At 42.4% G+C, this 19068-nt stretch overlaps 2 protein-coding genes across 2 annotated transcripts; both read left to right on the top strand.

Moving 5' to 3' along the window:
• Positions 1-5929: 5929 nt before the first annotated feature.
• Positions 5930-8936, top strand: LOC120026213 (repetitive proline-rich cell wall protein 1-like). The gene is made up of 2 exons (XM_038971037.1): positions 5930-6528; positions 8885-8936. The coding sequence occupies exons 1-2, from the start codon at positions 5930-5932 to the stop codon at positions 8934-8936; spliced, it is 651 nt and encodes a 216-aa protein (XP_038826965.1).
• Positions 8937-10311: 1375 nt separating this feature from the next.
• Positions 10312-15318, top strand: LOC120026470 (U6 snRNA-associated Sm-like protein LSm1). The gene is made up of 4 exons (XM_038971339.1): positions 10312-10462; positions 10929-10997; positions 11097-11212; positions 14818-15318. The coding sequence occupies exons 1-4, from the start codon at positions 10393-10395 to the stop codon at positions 15004-15006; spliced, it is 444 nt and encodes a 147-aa protein (XP_038827267.1). The 5' UTR covers positions 10312-10392; the 3' UTR covers positions 15007-15318.
• The last annotated feature ends 3750 nt before the right edge of the window (positions 15319-19068 follow it).

Below are 19068 nucleotides of genomic sequence, written 5' to 3'. Positions count from 1 at the left end.
AAATATCCACGTTTTAACGGTGGGCGACATTTCTCTCTGCAATAATACGAGAGCGAATAATCAACATTAAAGCGCATCTATTTCTCTGATTCGCTTGAATTTCTTTGATGTTTGTTTATTCTCGAGTTTATGCTTGATGCTACACAGTATTAATTTGAGTTATCTACACAATGCCTTACATCTTCTAACAGTACACACCGGAGAAAAAAAATCCCACAATAAGAATCATTCACCTCCTTCCTTCTCGTTTCACTTTCTATCTCTCGAGCGTCACCCCTCCTCTCCTCACGCGACTACAGGGCGCCCATACTATCCGCCATGTTCCTCGCCTATTGAACATGATACAGCAACAGTAGGATGTAAAATGATGTAAAAATCATGAAATAAACCCGGACCATATATGACCATAAACAGGGTCACAGCAACACATTACTTACCAGGCAAATTTAAGATAACACACATTTTTCCTCAATAATGTAGCATACCTATGTTATTACTTTATTATGTTTACGAAACATTGTTTTGATAGCAACTAATTCGATTATTAGATTATATTACAGAAAGGGGCTTTTCACTAATGATACTAACCAATTAAACATTTAGTATAATAATATTCAATAAAGGCTGCTATAGATGATGAAGGGTACAATAGTTTAGACCAAAACACAACAACATGGCAGGTAGCCTAGCGGTTAAGAGGTTAGGCCAGTAACTGAAAGGTTGCTGATTCGAATCCCGAGCTAACTAGGTGAATAATCTGTCGATGTGCCCTTGAGCAAGGCACTTAACCCTAATTGCGCCTGTAAGTCACTTGTCCACTAAATTACTAAAATGTTACTTGGCAATGATGCCCTTTATCAGTCAGATGAACTTGTGGATACCATTTCTATGTCTCTGTGTCCAGTATGAAGGAAGTTAGAGGTACACAACATCACCAAAAGTATGTGGACACCCCTTCAAATTAGTGTATTCGGCTATTTCAGACACACCCGTTGCTGACAGCTGTATAAAATCGAGCACACAGCCATGCAATCTCCATAGACAAACATTGGCAGTAGAATGGCCTTACTGAAGAGCTCAGTGACTTTCAACATGGCACTGTCATAGGATGCAACCTTTCCAACAAGTCAGTTCGTGTCAAATTTCTGCCCTTCTAGAACTGCTCCGGTCAACTGTAAGCGCTGTTATTGTGAAGTAGAAACAATTAGGAGCAACGTGGTAGGCCTCAGAAGCTCACAGAATGCACCTCAGAGTGCTGAAGCACGTAGAGCGGTTCCAATCATAGTCCCAAACTGCCTCGGTAGCAAGGTCAGCATAAGAGCTGTTCGTTGGGACCTTAATGAAATGGGTTTCCATGGCCAAGCAGCCGCACACAAGCCTAAGATCACCATGTGTAATGCCAAGCGTCGGCTGGAGTGATGTAAAGCTCGCCGCCATTGGACTCTGGAGCAGTGGAAACGTGTTCTCTGGAGTGATGGATCACGCTTCACCATCTGGCAGTTCAATGGACGAATCGCGCTTTGGCGGATGCCAGGAGAACGCTACCTGCCCCCATGGTTCGGGCTAGGCCCCTTAGTTCCAGTGAAGGGAAATCTATTGTATTTAAAAATATAAAAAAATCTCCCCTTTTTCGTGATATCCAATTGGTAGATGCAGTCTTGTTCCATTGCTGCAACTCCCGTATGAACTCAGGAGAGGCGAAGGTCGAGAGCCATGCGTCCTCTGAAACACGACCCTGCCAAGCCGCACTGCTTCTTGACACAATGCTCGCTTAACCCGGATGTCAGCCGCACCAATGTGTCGGAGGAAACACCATACAACTGGCGACCGTGTCAGAGTGCATGCTAGAGCGCAATGGGACAAGGACATCCCAGACAGCCAAACCCTTCCCTAACCCAGACGACGCTGCACCGCCTCATGGGTATCCCGGTCGACTGCGACACAGCCCGGGATCAAACCCAGGTCTGTAGTGACACCTCAAGCACTGCGATGCAGGACACAATAGTGCAGTGCCTTAGACCGCTGTGCCACTCGGGAGGCCCGAGTGTCTTAAAGCTAAATCTTAAAGCTATAGCATACAATGACATTCTAGACGATTCTGTGGTTCCAACTTTGTAGCAACAGTTTGGGAAGGTCCTTTCCTGTTTCAGCATGACAATGCTCCCGTGCACAAAGTGAGGTCCATATAGAAATGGTTTGTCGAGATCAGTGTAGAAGAACGTGACTGGCCTGGACAGAGCCCTGACCTCAACCTCATCGAACAACTTTGGGATGAATTGTAACGCCAACTGTGAGCCTGGCCTAATCGCACAACATCAGTTCCCGAACTCACTAATGCTCTTGTGGCTGAATGGAAGCAAGTCACTACAGCAATGTTCCAACATCTAGTGGAAAGCCTTCCCAGAAAAGTGGAGGCTGTTATAGCAGTAAAGGGGGGACCAACTTCATATTAATGCCCATGATTTTGGAATGAGATGTTCAACGAGTAGGTTTCCACATACTTTTGGCCATATAGTGTATTTTCACGAGCCAATGCGAAGGCTGGAAGTCAGTCATGGCGCTAACACTAGTTAGCAACTTCCTTCAAACTGCACGCAGAGACCTAAAAATGGTATTCACGACTTCGTCTGACTCTGGGAAGTAGAAATCCCAAAGTATCCCTGTAAGGACCAGGACAGCCACCATGTAAAGCATATTTGAAGAAGAATCGCAGGTTTTTCAATTATGGTTTTAGCAGAATTATATAACGTAGTGTGTGTGAGTTGAACACAATTACATTCGGTTGTGGATTTGTTGATATCTACGTTGCATTGCAGGATGAAAATATGCCTATTTATTGAAGCTCCATAAAAGAATCGTGGTGTGTTTCACCATCTTGTGTCTAGATAAAGTACTGCATGTACACAGACTATTCACTGCAAAGTAGTTGCAGTGGTGGAAAAAGTACCCATTTGTCGTACTTTAGTAAAAGTAAAGATACCTTAATAGAAAGTGACTCAAGTAAAAGTGAAAGTCACCCAGTAAAATACTACTTGAGTAAAAGTCTAAAAGTATTTGGTTCTAAATATACTTAAGTATTAAAAGTAAATGTAATCGATAAAATATACCTAAGTATCAAAAGTAAAAGTATAAATCATTTCAAATTCCTTATATTAAGCAAAGCAGAAGGCATTTTGAATGCTTATCAGGACAGGAAAATTGTAAAATTCACACACTTATCAAGAGAACATCCCTGGTCATCTCTATCTGCTAAACACAAATGCATTGTTTGTAAATTATGTCTGAGTGTTGGAGTGTGCATCTGGCTATCAGCAAATTAAAATAACAAGAACATTGTGCTGTCTGGTTTGCTTAATATAAGGAATTTGAATTGATTTATACTTTTACTTTTGATACTTAAGTATATTTTAGCAATTACATTTACTTTTGATACTCAAGTATATTTAAAACCAAATACTTTTAGACTTTTACTCAAGTATGACAATTGGGTACTTTTCCCACCACTGCCCATAGATATAGACATGGTGTGCACAGGGGTAGGGGGGGGGGGGGGGGGGGTCCCAATGCTGGAAGGGGGGCCTGAGTGAAAGAGTTGGGGACCCCTGAGTTAGAGGATAACGATGACATGCACAGTGCCCCTATTCAGAGCAGGCCTGCTCTCCAATACCACAGAACAAGCCTTGGAGAGAAGGTAACCGGAGAGGATCTGACTTGCTATGTTATACCTGGAAGATATACCATTTAGGTAACCAGAGAGGATCTGACTTGCTATGTTATACCTGGAAGATATACCATTTAGGTAACCAGAGAGGATCTGACTTGCTATGTTATACCTGGAAGATATACCATTTAGGTAACCAGAGAGGATCTGACTTGCTATGTTATACCTGGAAGATATACCATTTAGGTAACCAGAGAGGATCTGACTTGCTATGTTATACCTAGAAGATATACCATTTAGGTAACTAGAGAGGATCTGACTTGCTATGTTATACCTAGAAGATATACCATTTAGGTAACCAGAGAGGATCTGACTTGCTATGTTATACCTAGAAGATATACCATTTAGATAACCAGAGAGGATCTGACTTGCTATGTTATATACCATTTATTATCACAAGTTCTGTCTTCAGAAAATCAGGGACTGATTGCTGAAGAAAATAATATTGACATAACTATCCATGAAAGTGCTATAGGCTACTGTACCTCAACACATTTAGCTTGTCACTTTAAAAAAACAAAAATAATCTATTCCTCAGCTCTTCCAGGACAGCCTCAACTTTGTCCTGTCAGACCTCAACATGTAGTTGTTGGATGGGGCTCACAACAGCCTTCACGACCCCCACCTACGGTCCTTCTACAGCCTGCAGGACAGGCAGGAGAGACTGTTTAAGGCTGGCTGTAGAACCACTGATCAAAAGGTAGAATACACACACACAATATGTTATTGTTGCTATTTTACCCATAGACGTGTGCTGTGTAAAGAACTAAAACAGAAATGTCTGACGTTTTGAGGCCTCCTTTGTAGCTAGGTGCTCTGTTCCCGGAGTGTAAAGGTATTGGATAAAGAAACAAATTAACTCTACGTAAATAAAGAATGAAATTGAGGTGACTGGACGCCTTGGGTTACAACTAGCACGGATAAGATATTACTTCCTGCCACAGATGGGGGCAGGTGCACACAAACAGAACCAGGAAGAGACTTACAGACAGTGATGTTTAAGTAAAGTCATTGTCTTTGGTGCCTTGGTCCTTCACACACACATTTGTGCACAGGTACTATATAACACAGACACAAGCTCACACATGGTTTCTCGTCTCTCCTTCTCCCTCCTCCTCATCGTCTCCAGACTATCAGGTAAGGGCACCATGTTTCTCTGAAGTAATTGTGCTCCATGAACTTAGGAACATGCTGACATTGAAGACAGGAGCAGCAGGTGGCTTCTGTTGTTCACACAAGGAAGTTGTATCTATATTTTGGATGTGAATATGTCTTGATCAAACCTGATTTATTTTTTAAATACACTAATGGTCAAAAGTTTTAGAACACCTACTCATTCAAGAGTTTTTCTATATTTTTACTATTTTCTACATTGTAGAATAATAGTGAAGACATCAAAACTATGGAATCATATAGTAACCAAAAAACTGTTAAACATTAAAATATATTTTATATTTGAGATTCTTCAAAGTAGCGACACTTTGCCTTGATGACAGCTTTAGACATTATTGGCATTCTCTCAACCAGCTTCATGAGGTAGTCACCTGGAATGCATTTCAATTAACAGGTGTGCCTTCTTAAAATAACTTTGAAAGTTTCTTCAAGTGTAGTTGCAAAAACCATCAAGCTCATGATGAAACTGGCTCTCATGAGGACCGCCACAGGAATGGATGACCCAGAGTTACCTCTGCTGCAGAGGATTAGTTCATTAGAGTTACCAGCCTCAGAAATTGCAACCAAAATAAACGCTTCACAGAGTTCAATTTACAGACGCATCTCAACATGTTCAGAGGAGACTGCGTGAATCAGGCCTTCATTGTCGAATTGCTGTAAAGAAACCACTACTAAAGGACACCAATAATAAGAAGAGACTTGCTGAGACAAAGTGATTCTGATATTTACTGGTGTGTAGTGGAGAAGAACGGACCAGATGAATGGCTAGAATTGTTCAAACTAGTCATTACAGGTAAGAAGATCCCTGCACTGCTCAGCCAGGTTATCTGTATGCATCCATCTTTGTGAAATCATGAGTAGGCCTACTGTACACTGACTGTACAAAACATTAGGTATACTTTTAGGTAAAAAAATATATATCTGTTTTGCTTGTTATTTTGGCATTAATACGTGTCACATATCAGTTTGCAAACAATGCAAAAAAAAAATATTCAAGAGAGAGAGATCTACAGAACCCCAGCTCACACTGCAGAGATGGAAGAGAAAGAGATCTACAGAACCCCAGCTCACACTGCAGAGATGGAAGAGAAAGAGATCTACAGAACCCCAGCTCACACTGCAGAGATGGAAGAGAAAGAGATCTACAGAACCCCAGCTCACACTGCAGAGATGGAAGAGAGAGAGATCTACAGAACCCCAGCTCACACTGCAGAGATGGAAGAGAGAGAGATCTACAGAACCCCAGCTCACACTGCAGAGATGGAAGAGAAAGAGATCTACAGAACCCCAGCTCACACTGCAGAGATGGAAGAGAGAGAGATCTACAGAACCCCAGCTCACACTGCAGAGATGGAAGAGAAAGAGATCTACAGAACCCCAGCTCACACTGCAGAGATGGAAGAGAAAGAGATCTACAGAACCCCAGCTCACACTGCAGAGATGGAAGAGAAAGAGATCTACAGAACCCCAGCTCACACTGCAGAGATGGAAGAGAAAGAGATCTACAGAACCCCAGCTCACACTGCAGAGATGGAAGAGAAAGAGATCTACAGAACCCCAGCTCACACTGCAGAGATGGAAGAGAAAGAGATCTACAGAACCCCAGCTCACACTGCAGAGATGGAAGAGAGAGAGTTAATTAAGTTAATAGAGCCGCATACAAACATGGTCTCTTTTTTGCTTTCTTGAGTAAGGCAGCTCCAAAATGCAGGTGTTTCAGCCTAGCTCAGTGATTTCTGTGGTGGTGGGGCTAGCCAGCAGAAAATACAGTGTTGCGCCTGTTTGGCTCAGCTTTCTGTCATGATTGGCTCAGTTTTCTGTCACTCATGGGACAGTCGGTCATCCCCAATTCTAAGGTTAGAGTTCGAAAATGTTTGCCCCTTGAGTTCTGCCATAGAGTTATATTAGAAGTACCCATCCAAGAAGGCTCAAGGTCATTGGCCACAGATAGAATGACATCAAATCACGTTATATTTACAGTAGCTTTGATTGGACTGATCATGTCAACATCTTACTTTCAAAGTCTTAGCTGGCAGTCATCATCAGTTATCATCAAGTCGACAATCTACTGGCAAATCCTTTTTAATCCTTGTCATTGAAGATAAATAATGAAGAGAAATTATAGATAAAACGTATCAGTGCTCATCGGCCATTGTACATAAAGATTACACAACAATGAGTCGTTTGGAAGGAATCAGTGGCTAACTGCAAGCGTTGCAAAGAAACCACTAATGTTAGCCTGCTATTCAATGGAGTGGCTGTGTTTTTTCAGAGTTCCAACCATAAATCCAGAGAATTGCAGACTTTCATGTCAAAGTTTGAGACAAAATTTGCCCACCAAGGACCGCTGCGCCACCTTCACAAGGTGAGTCCAAAAATGTATTGTATGCTGCTGCATAAATGATGTAATATGCAAGGGAGAAATGTATAATGTAGCTAAGAAAGTAATACTAAGTGTATGTTGTGTAGTAAGCTGTTAGTCACCAATGTGCCGCACCCTAATAATTTGGTCTATTTTCACAATCGCGGTATTGTAAACACATAACGTTAGTAGTTGTGGTAATGGCTTGCAGGTGCGTTCAATGTGCCTAATAATTTGGTCTATTTTCACCTCTTAATTTCACCTACTGTTCTAACTTGGTGGTGCACAAATAGCCTATAACCTGTTTTAGAGAAATGTAATCATCGAATATTGTAAGAGCTTTCATTGTCTGTTTATATGCCCCATTTATTTATCCCACGGTTCTGACTGGTACAGGGAGTACGTTGTAAGAACGGCCCATGTTCTGAATTACATTTACATTGACATTTTAGTCATTTAGCAGACGCTCTTATCCAGAGCGACTTACAGTAGAGTGCATACATTTTATTACATTTTACATACTGAGACAAGGATATCCCTACCGGCCAAACCCTCCCTAACCCGGACGACGCTATGCCAATTGTGCGCCTCCCGGACCTCCCGGTTGCGGCCGGCTGCGACAGAGCCTGGGCGCGAACCCAGCCCAGCCTGGGCGCGAACCCAGAGACTCTGGTGGCGCAGCTAGCACTGCGATGCAGTGCCCTAGACCACTGCGCCACCCGGGAGAATTCTGTCATTGTACATTTCAAAAGTGCTGAACACATAGTTATATTGACTATGTCCATCGTCGCTTGCTCATTAATGTCTTAATCGAAATTACGGATTGCCTCTTATCTGCTTGTCGTCCCCTTATGCCATAATTTGTACATCTCAATTTTTAGTAGAAACCACATTTGTTTAAGCAAGTCAGCAGAACAGCTATGTTTTTTTAAAGGCAGTAAATAAGGCTGAATGAACTGTTTCGCTGCCAGACAAGGCTCAGCTGAGGTTTAGCAGTGGTAAGGTGTTGGGACTCTGCTGTTGGGATTCTGCTGTTGGGACAGCTTTATGTAGGCCCTAACAGTTTGTGGGCACCGTTTGTCACTGTTATAGTGCAATTAATGTATTGTTTAGTGTTGTATAGTGTAGTGGCTTTGCTGACATGCATCCCACATTTTTTGTGTGTTTGCCCCACCAAGATTTACATGCTAAAATCGCCACTGTGTAGGGGCATGGACTATACAAGGTATCGAAAGCATTCCACAGGCATGCTAGTCCAATGCTTCCCACAGTTGTGTCAAGTTGGCTGGATGTCCTTTGGGTGGTGGACCATTCTTGATACACACGGGAAACTGTTGAGTGTGAAAAACCCAGCAGTGTTGCAGTTCTTGACGCACTCAAACTGGTGCGATTGGCACCTACTACCATACTCCGTTCAAAGGCACTTAAATCTTTTGTCTTGCCCATTCACCCTCTGAATGTCACACATACACAATCCATGTCTCAATTGTTTCAAGGCTTAAAATCCTTCTTTAACCTGTCTCCTCCCCTTCACCTAAACTGATTGAAGTGGATTTAACAGGTGACATCAATATGTCATGGAAAGAGTAGGTGTTTCTAATGTTTTGTACACTCATTGTATGTTCCAGCAGAGGAAAGCAGATCTTTGGGTTAAATGAGTCCATATGGTATAGTCTCTGAGGGAACTTAGGGAAGCATGTGTAGACCAATAGAAGCAGGAAGAAAGTTTAAGACAGTAATATATTTGTATTTTATAGAAAGTAGATAATGGCCAGAATTTCCATACATGGTCAAACTCTTAACATGTACACATGATCATACTCTCTCTTGTGGCGTCACTGTGGAATGAGATGATGAAACCAACCAAGTATGGTACTGGGTCGTCCCGAGTTACCACAGCCTCAAAGTCATAATTATGGCTAAACCCCACCTATTTATACAATTTTTCTACTTAAAATCAGATTTTAGGCCTATCCCTAAACTTAACCATAACTTTAACCACACTGCTAACCTTATCCAGTGGCAGTTCTAGCTTGTATGGCTCCCTGGGCGAACCCCCCCAAAACACCATTCTGCACTAACTGTAATTTTTATTCAGACATTTGGAACAACACAAATAAATAATCATAACATTGAAAACTATATAAATATAAAAATATAATTACTGTACAAATATAGAGGTGGGCTATTTGATAGATTCCCCCGCTCAAGGTACCTTGGGCTTCCAGTGGGGAGACCTGAGGTCAACATACACTCGCCCCAGCCCCATCTCGTACTTCTGAGTGGGAGACCTTCCCAGGCAGTAGCCTGCCTAGCTCACAAACTAGAATCAGGGCGCCCACTCCGACAAGGTTAATTGACCAACAGTCCCACACGGTGAAGTGATACCATTGCCATGAAGTGGGGCGGCAGGTAGCCTAGTGGTTAGATCGTTGGACTAGCAACTGAAAGGTTGCAAAAACAAATCCCTGAGCTGACAAGATAAAAATCTGTCGTTCTGTCCCTGAACAAGGCAGTTAACCCACTGTTTTTAGGCTGTCATTGAAAATAAGAATTTGTTCTTAACTGACTTGCCTAGTTAAATAAAGGTAAAATAAAATGAGTGATAAAAAAACGATCGAGTAAATGACACCATTCTGAATATAAATCGTTTTTTTTTGTGCAGCGCCCCTGTGGCATACCCGGCAAGATGCCGCCCTGTGCGCCTGCCTGTGTCGCCTATACCTAAATCCGCCACTGTTTATGTCTAACCCTAACCTTCAATTAAGGACAATTTTGACTTTGTGGCTATGGTAACTAGTGACAACATGGTGTTGTACGGGGATAAGACGTGGGTGGATGTTTGTTGTTGAAGATTATATAATTACTGGTGTCTATTTGGGTTTAATATTATAACCTACAAACAAATAAATCTATTCTGTAATACTACTCTAGAATTAAAACTTCAAGCGGCGTCAAATTTGGTTTGACCAATAGTAGCAGAGAACGGGGCTACACAACTGTCTCGTGCGTACGTTACATAACAGGAAGTGTTTCACTATCGCCCGAAACCAAACTGCACGAGAGTCCCATGGCCTGAAAGGACAGTGACACAACAGCAAATAACCCCTCTAAATTCGCACCAAACATCGTGTACATGAGATTTACAAGTCGACCAAAAATGAACTACATGCCAGGAACAGCCAGCCTCATCGAGGATATCGATAGTAAGTCGATGGCGCTTGCATGGCCATTCCAAGGCATGCTAACACCGCTAGCCGGTGTTTTGTCGAGATGCACCTGTTTTTACCACTGGCTGTTGGTTGGTTCTGCTAGAGGGTTTTAGAAATAATATCCATTTATATATTTGTTAGATAACAGCTTGTAAAGCAGCGCCAACATGACATGCACACACATGCATTACCAGAGGACTTGATGTGTGCACCTGACACTCAGATGAGTGCACACCTGAACACTTATCAAATCAACTGTCAGTAGCCTGCATAGCTACCTCCCTAGGTCAGGGGCAACGGCTATAGGCCGCGATTGTAAGCAGAGCATGACCAGTAGGCTACTAATCTAACCATCAATAATCATGATCTCTTTTCATAAACCCCCAACAAAAATGCACAGTTAAAACCATAGTAATTGCATCAAATATGCAATGATTTTGCTGCCTGTTTGAATTGACAGAAAAACATCTCGTCCTGCTCCGAGATGGAAGAACGTTGATCGGCTTTCTCAGAAGCATTGATCAGTTTGGTATGTAAGTATTCGGACCATCGCATTGCAATACCATAGTATTGCATACAACATAGTCGGAAAGCAACCAAGCATTTTTGTGTGTTTGTGTGTGTGTAGCCAACCTGGTGCTGCAACAGACGGTGGAGAGGATCCACGTGGGCAAGAGGTATGGAGACATCCCTCGAGGAATCTTTATCGTCAGGGGAGAGAACGTAGTCCTCCTGGGGGAGATCGTAAGTCGGCAACAAACACACACAGACCCCCTTACACTCCAAGTATGTGTAGTTGTAATTATTACTTACAATGACGACCTACCCCAGCCAAACCCGGGCGATGCTGGGCCAATTGTGCGCCGCCCTATGGGACTCCCAATCACGGCCAGTTGTGATACAGCCTGGATTCGAACCAGGGTGTCTGTAGTGATGCCTTTAGCACTGAGCCGCTCGGGAATGGGTGTATGAAAAGCGAATCAGCTAATTGGGAAGATTTGTTGCCACTCAAGACCGTTTATTCAAGCTGATTGGGCTGCACTACGAGTCGATAGTAAGCCGCCGACCAGTGCTCCAGTGTTGTGCCTGCTGACTTGAAGTGATTCCTACTGGGTGTCGAGTCACTGGCGGTAGCTAAGTGGCCATTTTTTTTCTCTCATATGATTTTATTTCAAGTATGATAGCAGCCTACACAAGAAATAACTAATATTGATAACCATCTAGATGTCACCTTGATACATCCAGTACCAGTCAAAAGTTTTGAGAATAATACTGAAGACATCAAAACTATGAAATAACACATAACATCATGTAGTAACCAAAAAATCAGAATACATTTTATATTTGCGTTTCTTCAAAGTAGCCACCCTTTGCCTTGATGACAGCTTTGCACACTCTTGGCATTTTCTCAACCAGCTTCATGAGGTAGTCACCTGGAATGCATTTTAATCAACAGGTGTGCCTTGTTAAAAGTTAATTTGTGGAATTTATCTCCTCAATGCGTTTGAGCAAATCCGTTGTGTTGTGACAAAGTAGGGGGGTATACAGAAAATAGCCCTATTTGGTAAAAGACCAAGGCCATATTATGGCAAGAACAGCTCAAATAAGCAAAGAGAAACAACAGTCCATCATTACTTTAAGACATGAAGGTCAGTCAACCTGGAAAATTTCAAGAACATTGAAAGTTTCTTCAAGTCGTAAAAACCATCAAACGCAATGATGAAACTGGCTCTCATGAGGACCGCCACAGGAAAGGAAGACCCAGAGTTACCTCTGCTGCAGAGGATACGTTCATTAGAGTTACCAGCCTCAGAAATTGCAGTCCAAATATATGCTTCAGAGTTCAAGTAACAGACACATCTCAACATCAACTGTTCAGAGGAGACTGCGTGAATCAGGCCTTCATGGTCGAAATGCTGCAAAGAAACCACTACTAAAGAACACCAATAATAAGAAGAGACTTGCTTGGCCAAGAAACACGAGCAATGGACATTAGACTGGTTCAAAACTGTCCTTTGTTCTGATGAGTCCAAATTTGAGATTTTGATTCCAACTGCCGTGTCTTTGTGAGACAGAGTAGGTGAACGGATGATCTCCACATGTGTGGTTCACACCGTGAAGCATGGAGGAGGTGTGGGGGTGCTTTGCTGGTGACACTGTGATTTATTTAGAATTCAAGGCACTCTTAACCAGCATGGCTACGACAGCATTCTGCAGCGATGCACCATCACATCTGGTTTGCGCATATGTTCTTCAAAAGGACAATGACCCAAAACACACCTCCAGGCTGTGTAAGGGCTATTTGACCAAGAAGGAGAGTGATGGAGTGCTGCATCAGATGACCAGGCTTCCACAATCACCCGACCTCAACCCAATTGAGATGGTTTGGGATGAGTTGGACCGAGGAGTGAAGGAAAAGCAGCCAAACTGTGCTCAGCATATGTGGGAACTCCTTCAAGACTGTTGGAAAAGCATTCCAGGTGAAGCTGGCTTGAGAAAATGCCAAGAGTGTGTAAAGCTGTCATCAAGGCCAAGGGTGGCTACTTTGAAAAACCTAAAATATATTTTGATTGGTTTAACACTTTTTTTGGTTACTACATGATTCCATATATGTTATTTCATAGTTTTGATGTCTTCACTATTATTCTACAATGTAGAAAATAGTAAAAATAGAGAAACCCTTGAATGAGTAGGTGTGTCAACTTTTGACTGGTACTGTACATACAGTCTACTACTCAATGGGGAGGACATGAATGGCAACAACACCGGGACACAGTGCCCTTTGCTCCCACTTGACAAGTGCTACTGTCTGGCAACGCCGCGGGAAGTAGCTACCTATTAGCCAATATCAGGGTGGCAGTCACAGTAAGCACATGCATAGAACGCATGAAACAACAGTAGACCCATCAAGACTTTAATAAAAAATAAACTATTGTCAGTTTTATAACCGAACATTTACAATTATTTGTGTAAAACTAACTGTGAAATACAACTCAGACCCTTCCTCTGGCTTCATAACAGAAGTCCGAACTCTTGCGGTAAGGTAGTTCAATGTACGGTAATTTCATGGTAAGAAACGGAAGAAAAATTAAACACAGCTCAAAACCATCGAACCTATAGCAAAGCGATTTAACATTTAATTTTTTTTATTTGTATTATTATTATTTTTCCACACGCCCACTACTTTCCTTTCCACACGCCCACTACCACTACTTTCCTTTCCACACACCCACTACTTTCCTTTCCACACTCCCACTGCTTTCCTTTCCACACTCCCACTGCTTTCCTTTCCAGACGCCCACTCGCCCATACTCCGGTCGCCATATTGGGATGCAACTACCAACTACTTCCCTTTCCACACGTCCACTCCTTTCCTTTCCACACGCCCACTCCTTTCCACACGCCCACTCCTTTCCTTTCCACACGCCCACTCCTTTCCTTTCCACACGCCCACTCCTTTCCTTTCCACACGCCCACTCCTTTCCTTTCCACACGCCCACTCCTTTCCTTTCCACACGCCCACTCCTTTCCTTTCCACACGCCCACTCCTTTCCTTTCCACACGCCCACTCCTTTCCTTTCCACACGCCCACTCCTTTCCTTTCCACACGCCCACTCCTTTCCTTTCCACACGCCCACTCCTTTCCTTTCCACACGCCCACTCCTTTCCTTTCCACACGCCCACTCCTTTCCTTTCCACACGCCCACTCCTTTCCTTTCCACACGCCCACTCCTTTCCTTTCCACACGCCCACTCCTTTCCTTTCCACACGCCCACTCCTTCCTTTCCACACGCCCACTCCTTTCCTTTCCACACGCCCACTCCTTTCCTTTCCACACGCCCACTCCTTTCCTTTCCACACGCCCACTCCTTTCCTTTCCACACGCCCACTCCTTTCCTTTCCACACGCCCACTCCTTTCCTTTCCACACGCCCACTCCTTTCCTTTCCACACGCCCACTCCTTTCCTTTCCACACGCCCACTCCTTTCCTTTCCACACGCCCACTGCTTTCCTTTCCACACGCCCACTGCTTTCCTTTCCACACGCCCACTGCTTTCCTTTCCACACGCCCACTGCTTTCCTTCCCACACGCCCACTCCTTTCCTTTCCACATGCCCACTCGCCCATACTCCGGTCGCCATATTGGGATGCAACTACCCACTCCTTTCCTTTCCACACGCTCACTCCTTTCCTTTCCACACGCCCACTCCTTTCCTTTCCACACGCCCACTGCTTTCCTTTCCACACGCCCACTCGCCTATTCTTCGGTCGCCATATTGGGATGCAGCTACCCCCTTCTCCTACACACACGAACACAGATGTCTGAATGTGTGTCTGTTCCTGTGAAGGACCTGGAGAAGGAGAGTGACACCAGTCTGCAGCAGGTGTGTATTGAGGACATCCTGGAGGAGCAGCGACTGCAGCAGCAGAGCAGGCAGGAGGCAGAGAAGACCAAACACCTGGCCCTGAAGGAGAGAGGCCTGGTCATGCCCAGACCGGACATCATGGACGAATATGGAGTACAGCACCAATACTGACTGGTACACACACACACGGTCAATAGGTAATGATCCAAGTTCACTGTCTTTACTTTACCTTTGAGAGTGAATCCCCAATGTACTGGGCACTTTATGACGAAGCACCTTATTTCACATTCAGAGTTTTATATTATGTTTCCCTAAGAGTATCATGGCACTGACATAAATGTACAGAGTTTTTGTTTGAACCATTCTTTTAAACTATTTTGTGAGGTGTAATGACAACTACATTTTGATTTGTACAGAAGTGAATAGAGGATTTATCAAAGTTGTACATCACTGGAAAGGCCTTTGTTTGTATTAAACACTTATTTTTTAGAACATGGTGTGTCGTGTGTTATAGCTGGTTGTGTTTTTAGTTTAGCTGTAGTTTTATGTTTGAGTAGCTAGGTCTATCGGAGATACCAGTCCAAGATGTGCCGAAACCTCACTGGTGTACCTGCTGCTGAGCTTACTTTTGGAGCAGATCTATATCTGACCAGTAGAGGGCATGCCTGCACTACTTTAGCCATGCCTCTTTCTGCATATGTCTGTTGTTTTTTAATTATTTATTTTGATTTAACCTTTATTTAACAAGGCAAGTCAGTTAAGAACAATTTCTTATTTACAATGACGGCCAAACCCTAACCCAAACCCTAATGACGCTGGGCCAATTGTGCGACGCCCTATGGGATTCCCAATCACAGCCGGTTGTGATACAGCCTGGAATCGAACCAGGTTTTGTAGTGACGCCTTCGACCGCTGCGTCACTCGGGAGCCCCCGGTGCTCGTGTCGCTAAAGAAATTTGCAGCTAAAATGCCAGATATCATTTCATTAGGCTCATTACACATGTATATGACACCTGAGTAAACTTGTGATTGATTACGATTAATTTCGAGCCTGATCTGATAAAAAGCTTAAAAAAAAGACTTGATTCTAAATGCTATCCAATGAGTTATTGGTAGCTTATTATAAATGTAACACATATTTCAAATTAATATGCTAAATTAATATTTGCTGTGTGTGTGTAAAAAAAGCAGGCCATATTCACTCCATACATCCCATCGTCATTCACCCTGGGAACAGCTTCAGCTCTTCTTTTTTCTGATTCTTCTGTATCTTGAATGCTAACATCATAGTTGGTACTGTTCACACTGTGTGCTACATTGTTACTAAGCTATTTTACCCTCACTGTAGTGTACACGCTTAGAAAAAAGGTTCCTTATAGAACCAAAAAGGGTATCGTTTGCTTCATATATGGAACCCCTAAAAGTTCTAAATAGAACCCTTTTATAGATCCGAACCCTAGAGGTTTTTCTTCACTGAACCAAAATGTATGTATGTATGCCAAAAAGAGCTACATACCCAGCCTGCCATTGGCAATTAGTTAATTGTTTATTTAATTTCAGTATTTCAGTGTGGAGTCGATTGAGGGACCAGCCTATGTTTCATGAAGCCATTAGAAGACTGTTGCTGACTGAGAGAAGGTAGATTATGTATACATTATTTATAATAAATTATGTATATAAGAACTCGATTTGGCTTCAGCAAGCCTCCAGAGGCTCTGCAATTGCATCAAACCCTCCGTATGGATCCTACGGATCACATTTTCAGAACGAGCATAAATTGCCTATAACCTGCAAATATAAAAAATGGCTGTAGGCCATTGAGAAACAGCTGAACTATTTTTTTGACAAGGGGTGCAGGATTTCTTTTCAGCAGATATGTTTCTGCTTATAATTTCTGACATTTTGGTAGGCAAGTTGTTAGTCAACTTGTCTATAATTACAGTTGAAGTCGGAAATTTACATACACTTAGGTTAGAGTCATTAAAACTCATTTTTCAACCACTCCACAAATTTCTTGTTCACAAACTATAGTTTTGGCAAGTCGGTTAGGACACTACTTTGTACATGACACAATTAATTTCCCCAAGAATTGTTTACAGACGGATTATTTCACTTATAGTTTACTGTATCACAATTCCAATGGCCCAGAAGTTTACATACACTTATTTGATTGTGCCTTTAAACAGCTTGGAAAATTCCAGAAAATGATGTCATGGCTTTAGAAGCTTCTGATAGGCTAATTGACATCATTTGAGTCAATTGGAGGTGTACATGTGGATTTATTTCAAGGCCTATCTTCAAACTCATTGCCTCTGCTTGACATCATGGGAAAATCAAAATAAATCAGCCAAGACCTCAGAAACAAAATTGTAGACCTCCACAAGTCTGGTTCATCCTTGGGAGCAATTTCCAAACGCCTGAAGGTACCATGTTCATCTGTACAAACAATAGTATGCAAGTATAAACACCATGGGACCACACAGCCGTCATACTGCTCAGGAAGGAGATGCGTTCTGTCTCCTAGAGATGAATGTACTTTGGTGCGAAAAGTGCAAATCAATCCCAGAACAACAGCAAAGGACATTGTGTGAAGATGCTGGAGGAAATGGGTACAAAAGTATCTATAGCCACAGTGAAACGAGTCCTATATCGACATAACCTGAATGGCCGCTCAGCAAGGAAGAAGCCACTGCTACAAAACCGCCATAAAAAAGACAGACTACGGTTTGCAACTGCCCATGGGGACAAAGATCATACTTTTTAGAGAAATATCCTCTGGTCTGATGAAACTAAAATAGAGCTGTTTGGCTTATGACCATTTATGTTTGGAGGAATAAGGGGGAGGCTTGCAAGCCAAAGAACACTGTCCCAACTGTGAAGCACAGGGGTGGCAGCATCATGTTGTGGGGGTGCTTTGCTGCAGGAGGGACTGGTTCACTTCACAAAATAGATGGCATCATGAGGGAGGAAAATTATGTGGATATATTGAAGCAACATCTCAAGACATCAGTCAGGAAGTTAAAGCTTGGTCGCAAATGGGTCTTCGAAATGGATATTGACCCCAAGCATACTTCCAAAGTTGTCGCAAAATGGCTTAAGGACAACAAAGTCAAGGTATTGGAGTGGCCATCACAAAGCCCTGACCTAAATCCTGTAGAGAATTTCTGGGCAGAACTGAAAAAGCACGTGCAAGCAAGGAGGCCTACAAACCTGACTCCGTTACACCAGCTCTGTCAAGAGGAATTGGCCAAAATTCACCCAACTTATTGTGGGAAGCTTGTGGAAGGATACCCGAAACGTTTGACCCAAGTTAAATAATTTAAAGGCAATGCTACCAAATACTAATTGAGTGTATGTAAACATCTGACCCACTGCGAATGTGATGAAAGAAATAAAAGCTGAAATAAATAATTCTCTACTATTATTCTGACATTTCACATTCTTAAAATAAAGTGGTGATCCTAACTGACCTAAAACAGGATATTTTTACTTGGATTAAATGTCAGGAGTTGTGAAAAACTGAGTTTAAATGTATTTGGCTAAGGTATATGTAAACTTTTGACTTCAACTGTATATACATGCAGCTTCTCTTCTGTCATTAGCCTATATGTTGCCCTTGAAGACTAAAATAAAGCCTTGCTCACTGGAATGTCATAAATTGATGGAATGAATGCTTCAATCTAGTTGACGTTGTTAAAGTCATCTTTGCTTCTTTCACAGAGCAAAGATGTTTAGGGACTAGGGAGAATGCAATAACTAAAAAACGGGAAAGATTTTCTGTGTAAAATTTCCAAACTACATGAGTTTGACCGGTTTTAAGGAAATAGAAAGCTGTGAAAATGACTCGACATGTTTCTGATAAGATTTAATGTCTGCTTGGATGGATACTTGATGTGGTGGAAATACTTTCTGCTTTCATGATGCTGATAAAGATATGGACCGTCTGTAAAGGTGCTAACTGCACATTTTCATTCTCTCAAGATGTTGATAGAAATATTTCTCAACACCTGTTCCCAAGTCAAAATGTAGGCTACATTTTGGTGTAGGCCTATAATTTTAATGCAAAAAATGCTTAATTATGCAGGAGTAAAAATGAAGTCTGTGTGAGGTTATAGACCTACTGTCAGTGTCCAGATGTCAGTTTCCATTTAACCCATCTGAACAGAAAAGGATACAGTTCCCTTGACGTGCCATAGGCCTATTTGAAGTCCCCGTCTTGTGACTGCCAAATTC

Source organism: Salvelinus namaycush, chromosome 31, assembly GCF_016432855.1.
Source record: "Salvelinus namaycush isolate Seneca chromosome 31, SaNama_1.0, whole genome shotgun sequence".
In the NCBI taxonomy this organism is placed as follows: Eukaryota; Metazoa; Chordata; class Actinopteri; order Salmoniformes; family Salmonidae; genus Salvelinus; species Salvelinus namaycush.
This window is presented reverse-complemented; position numbering and strand designations above follow the sequence as displayed.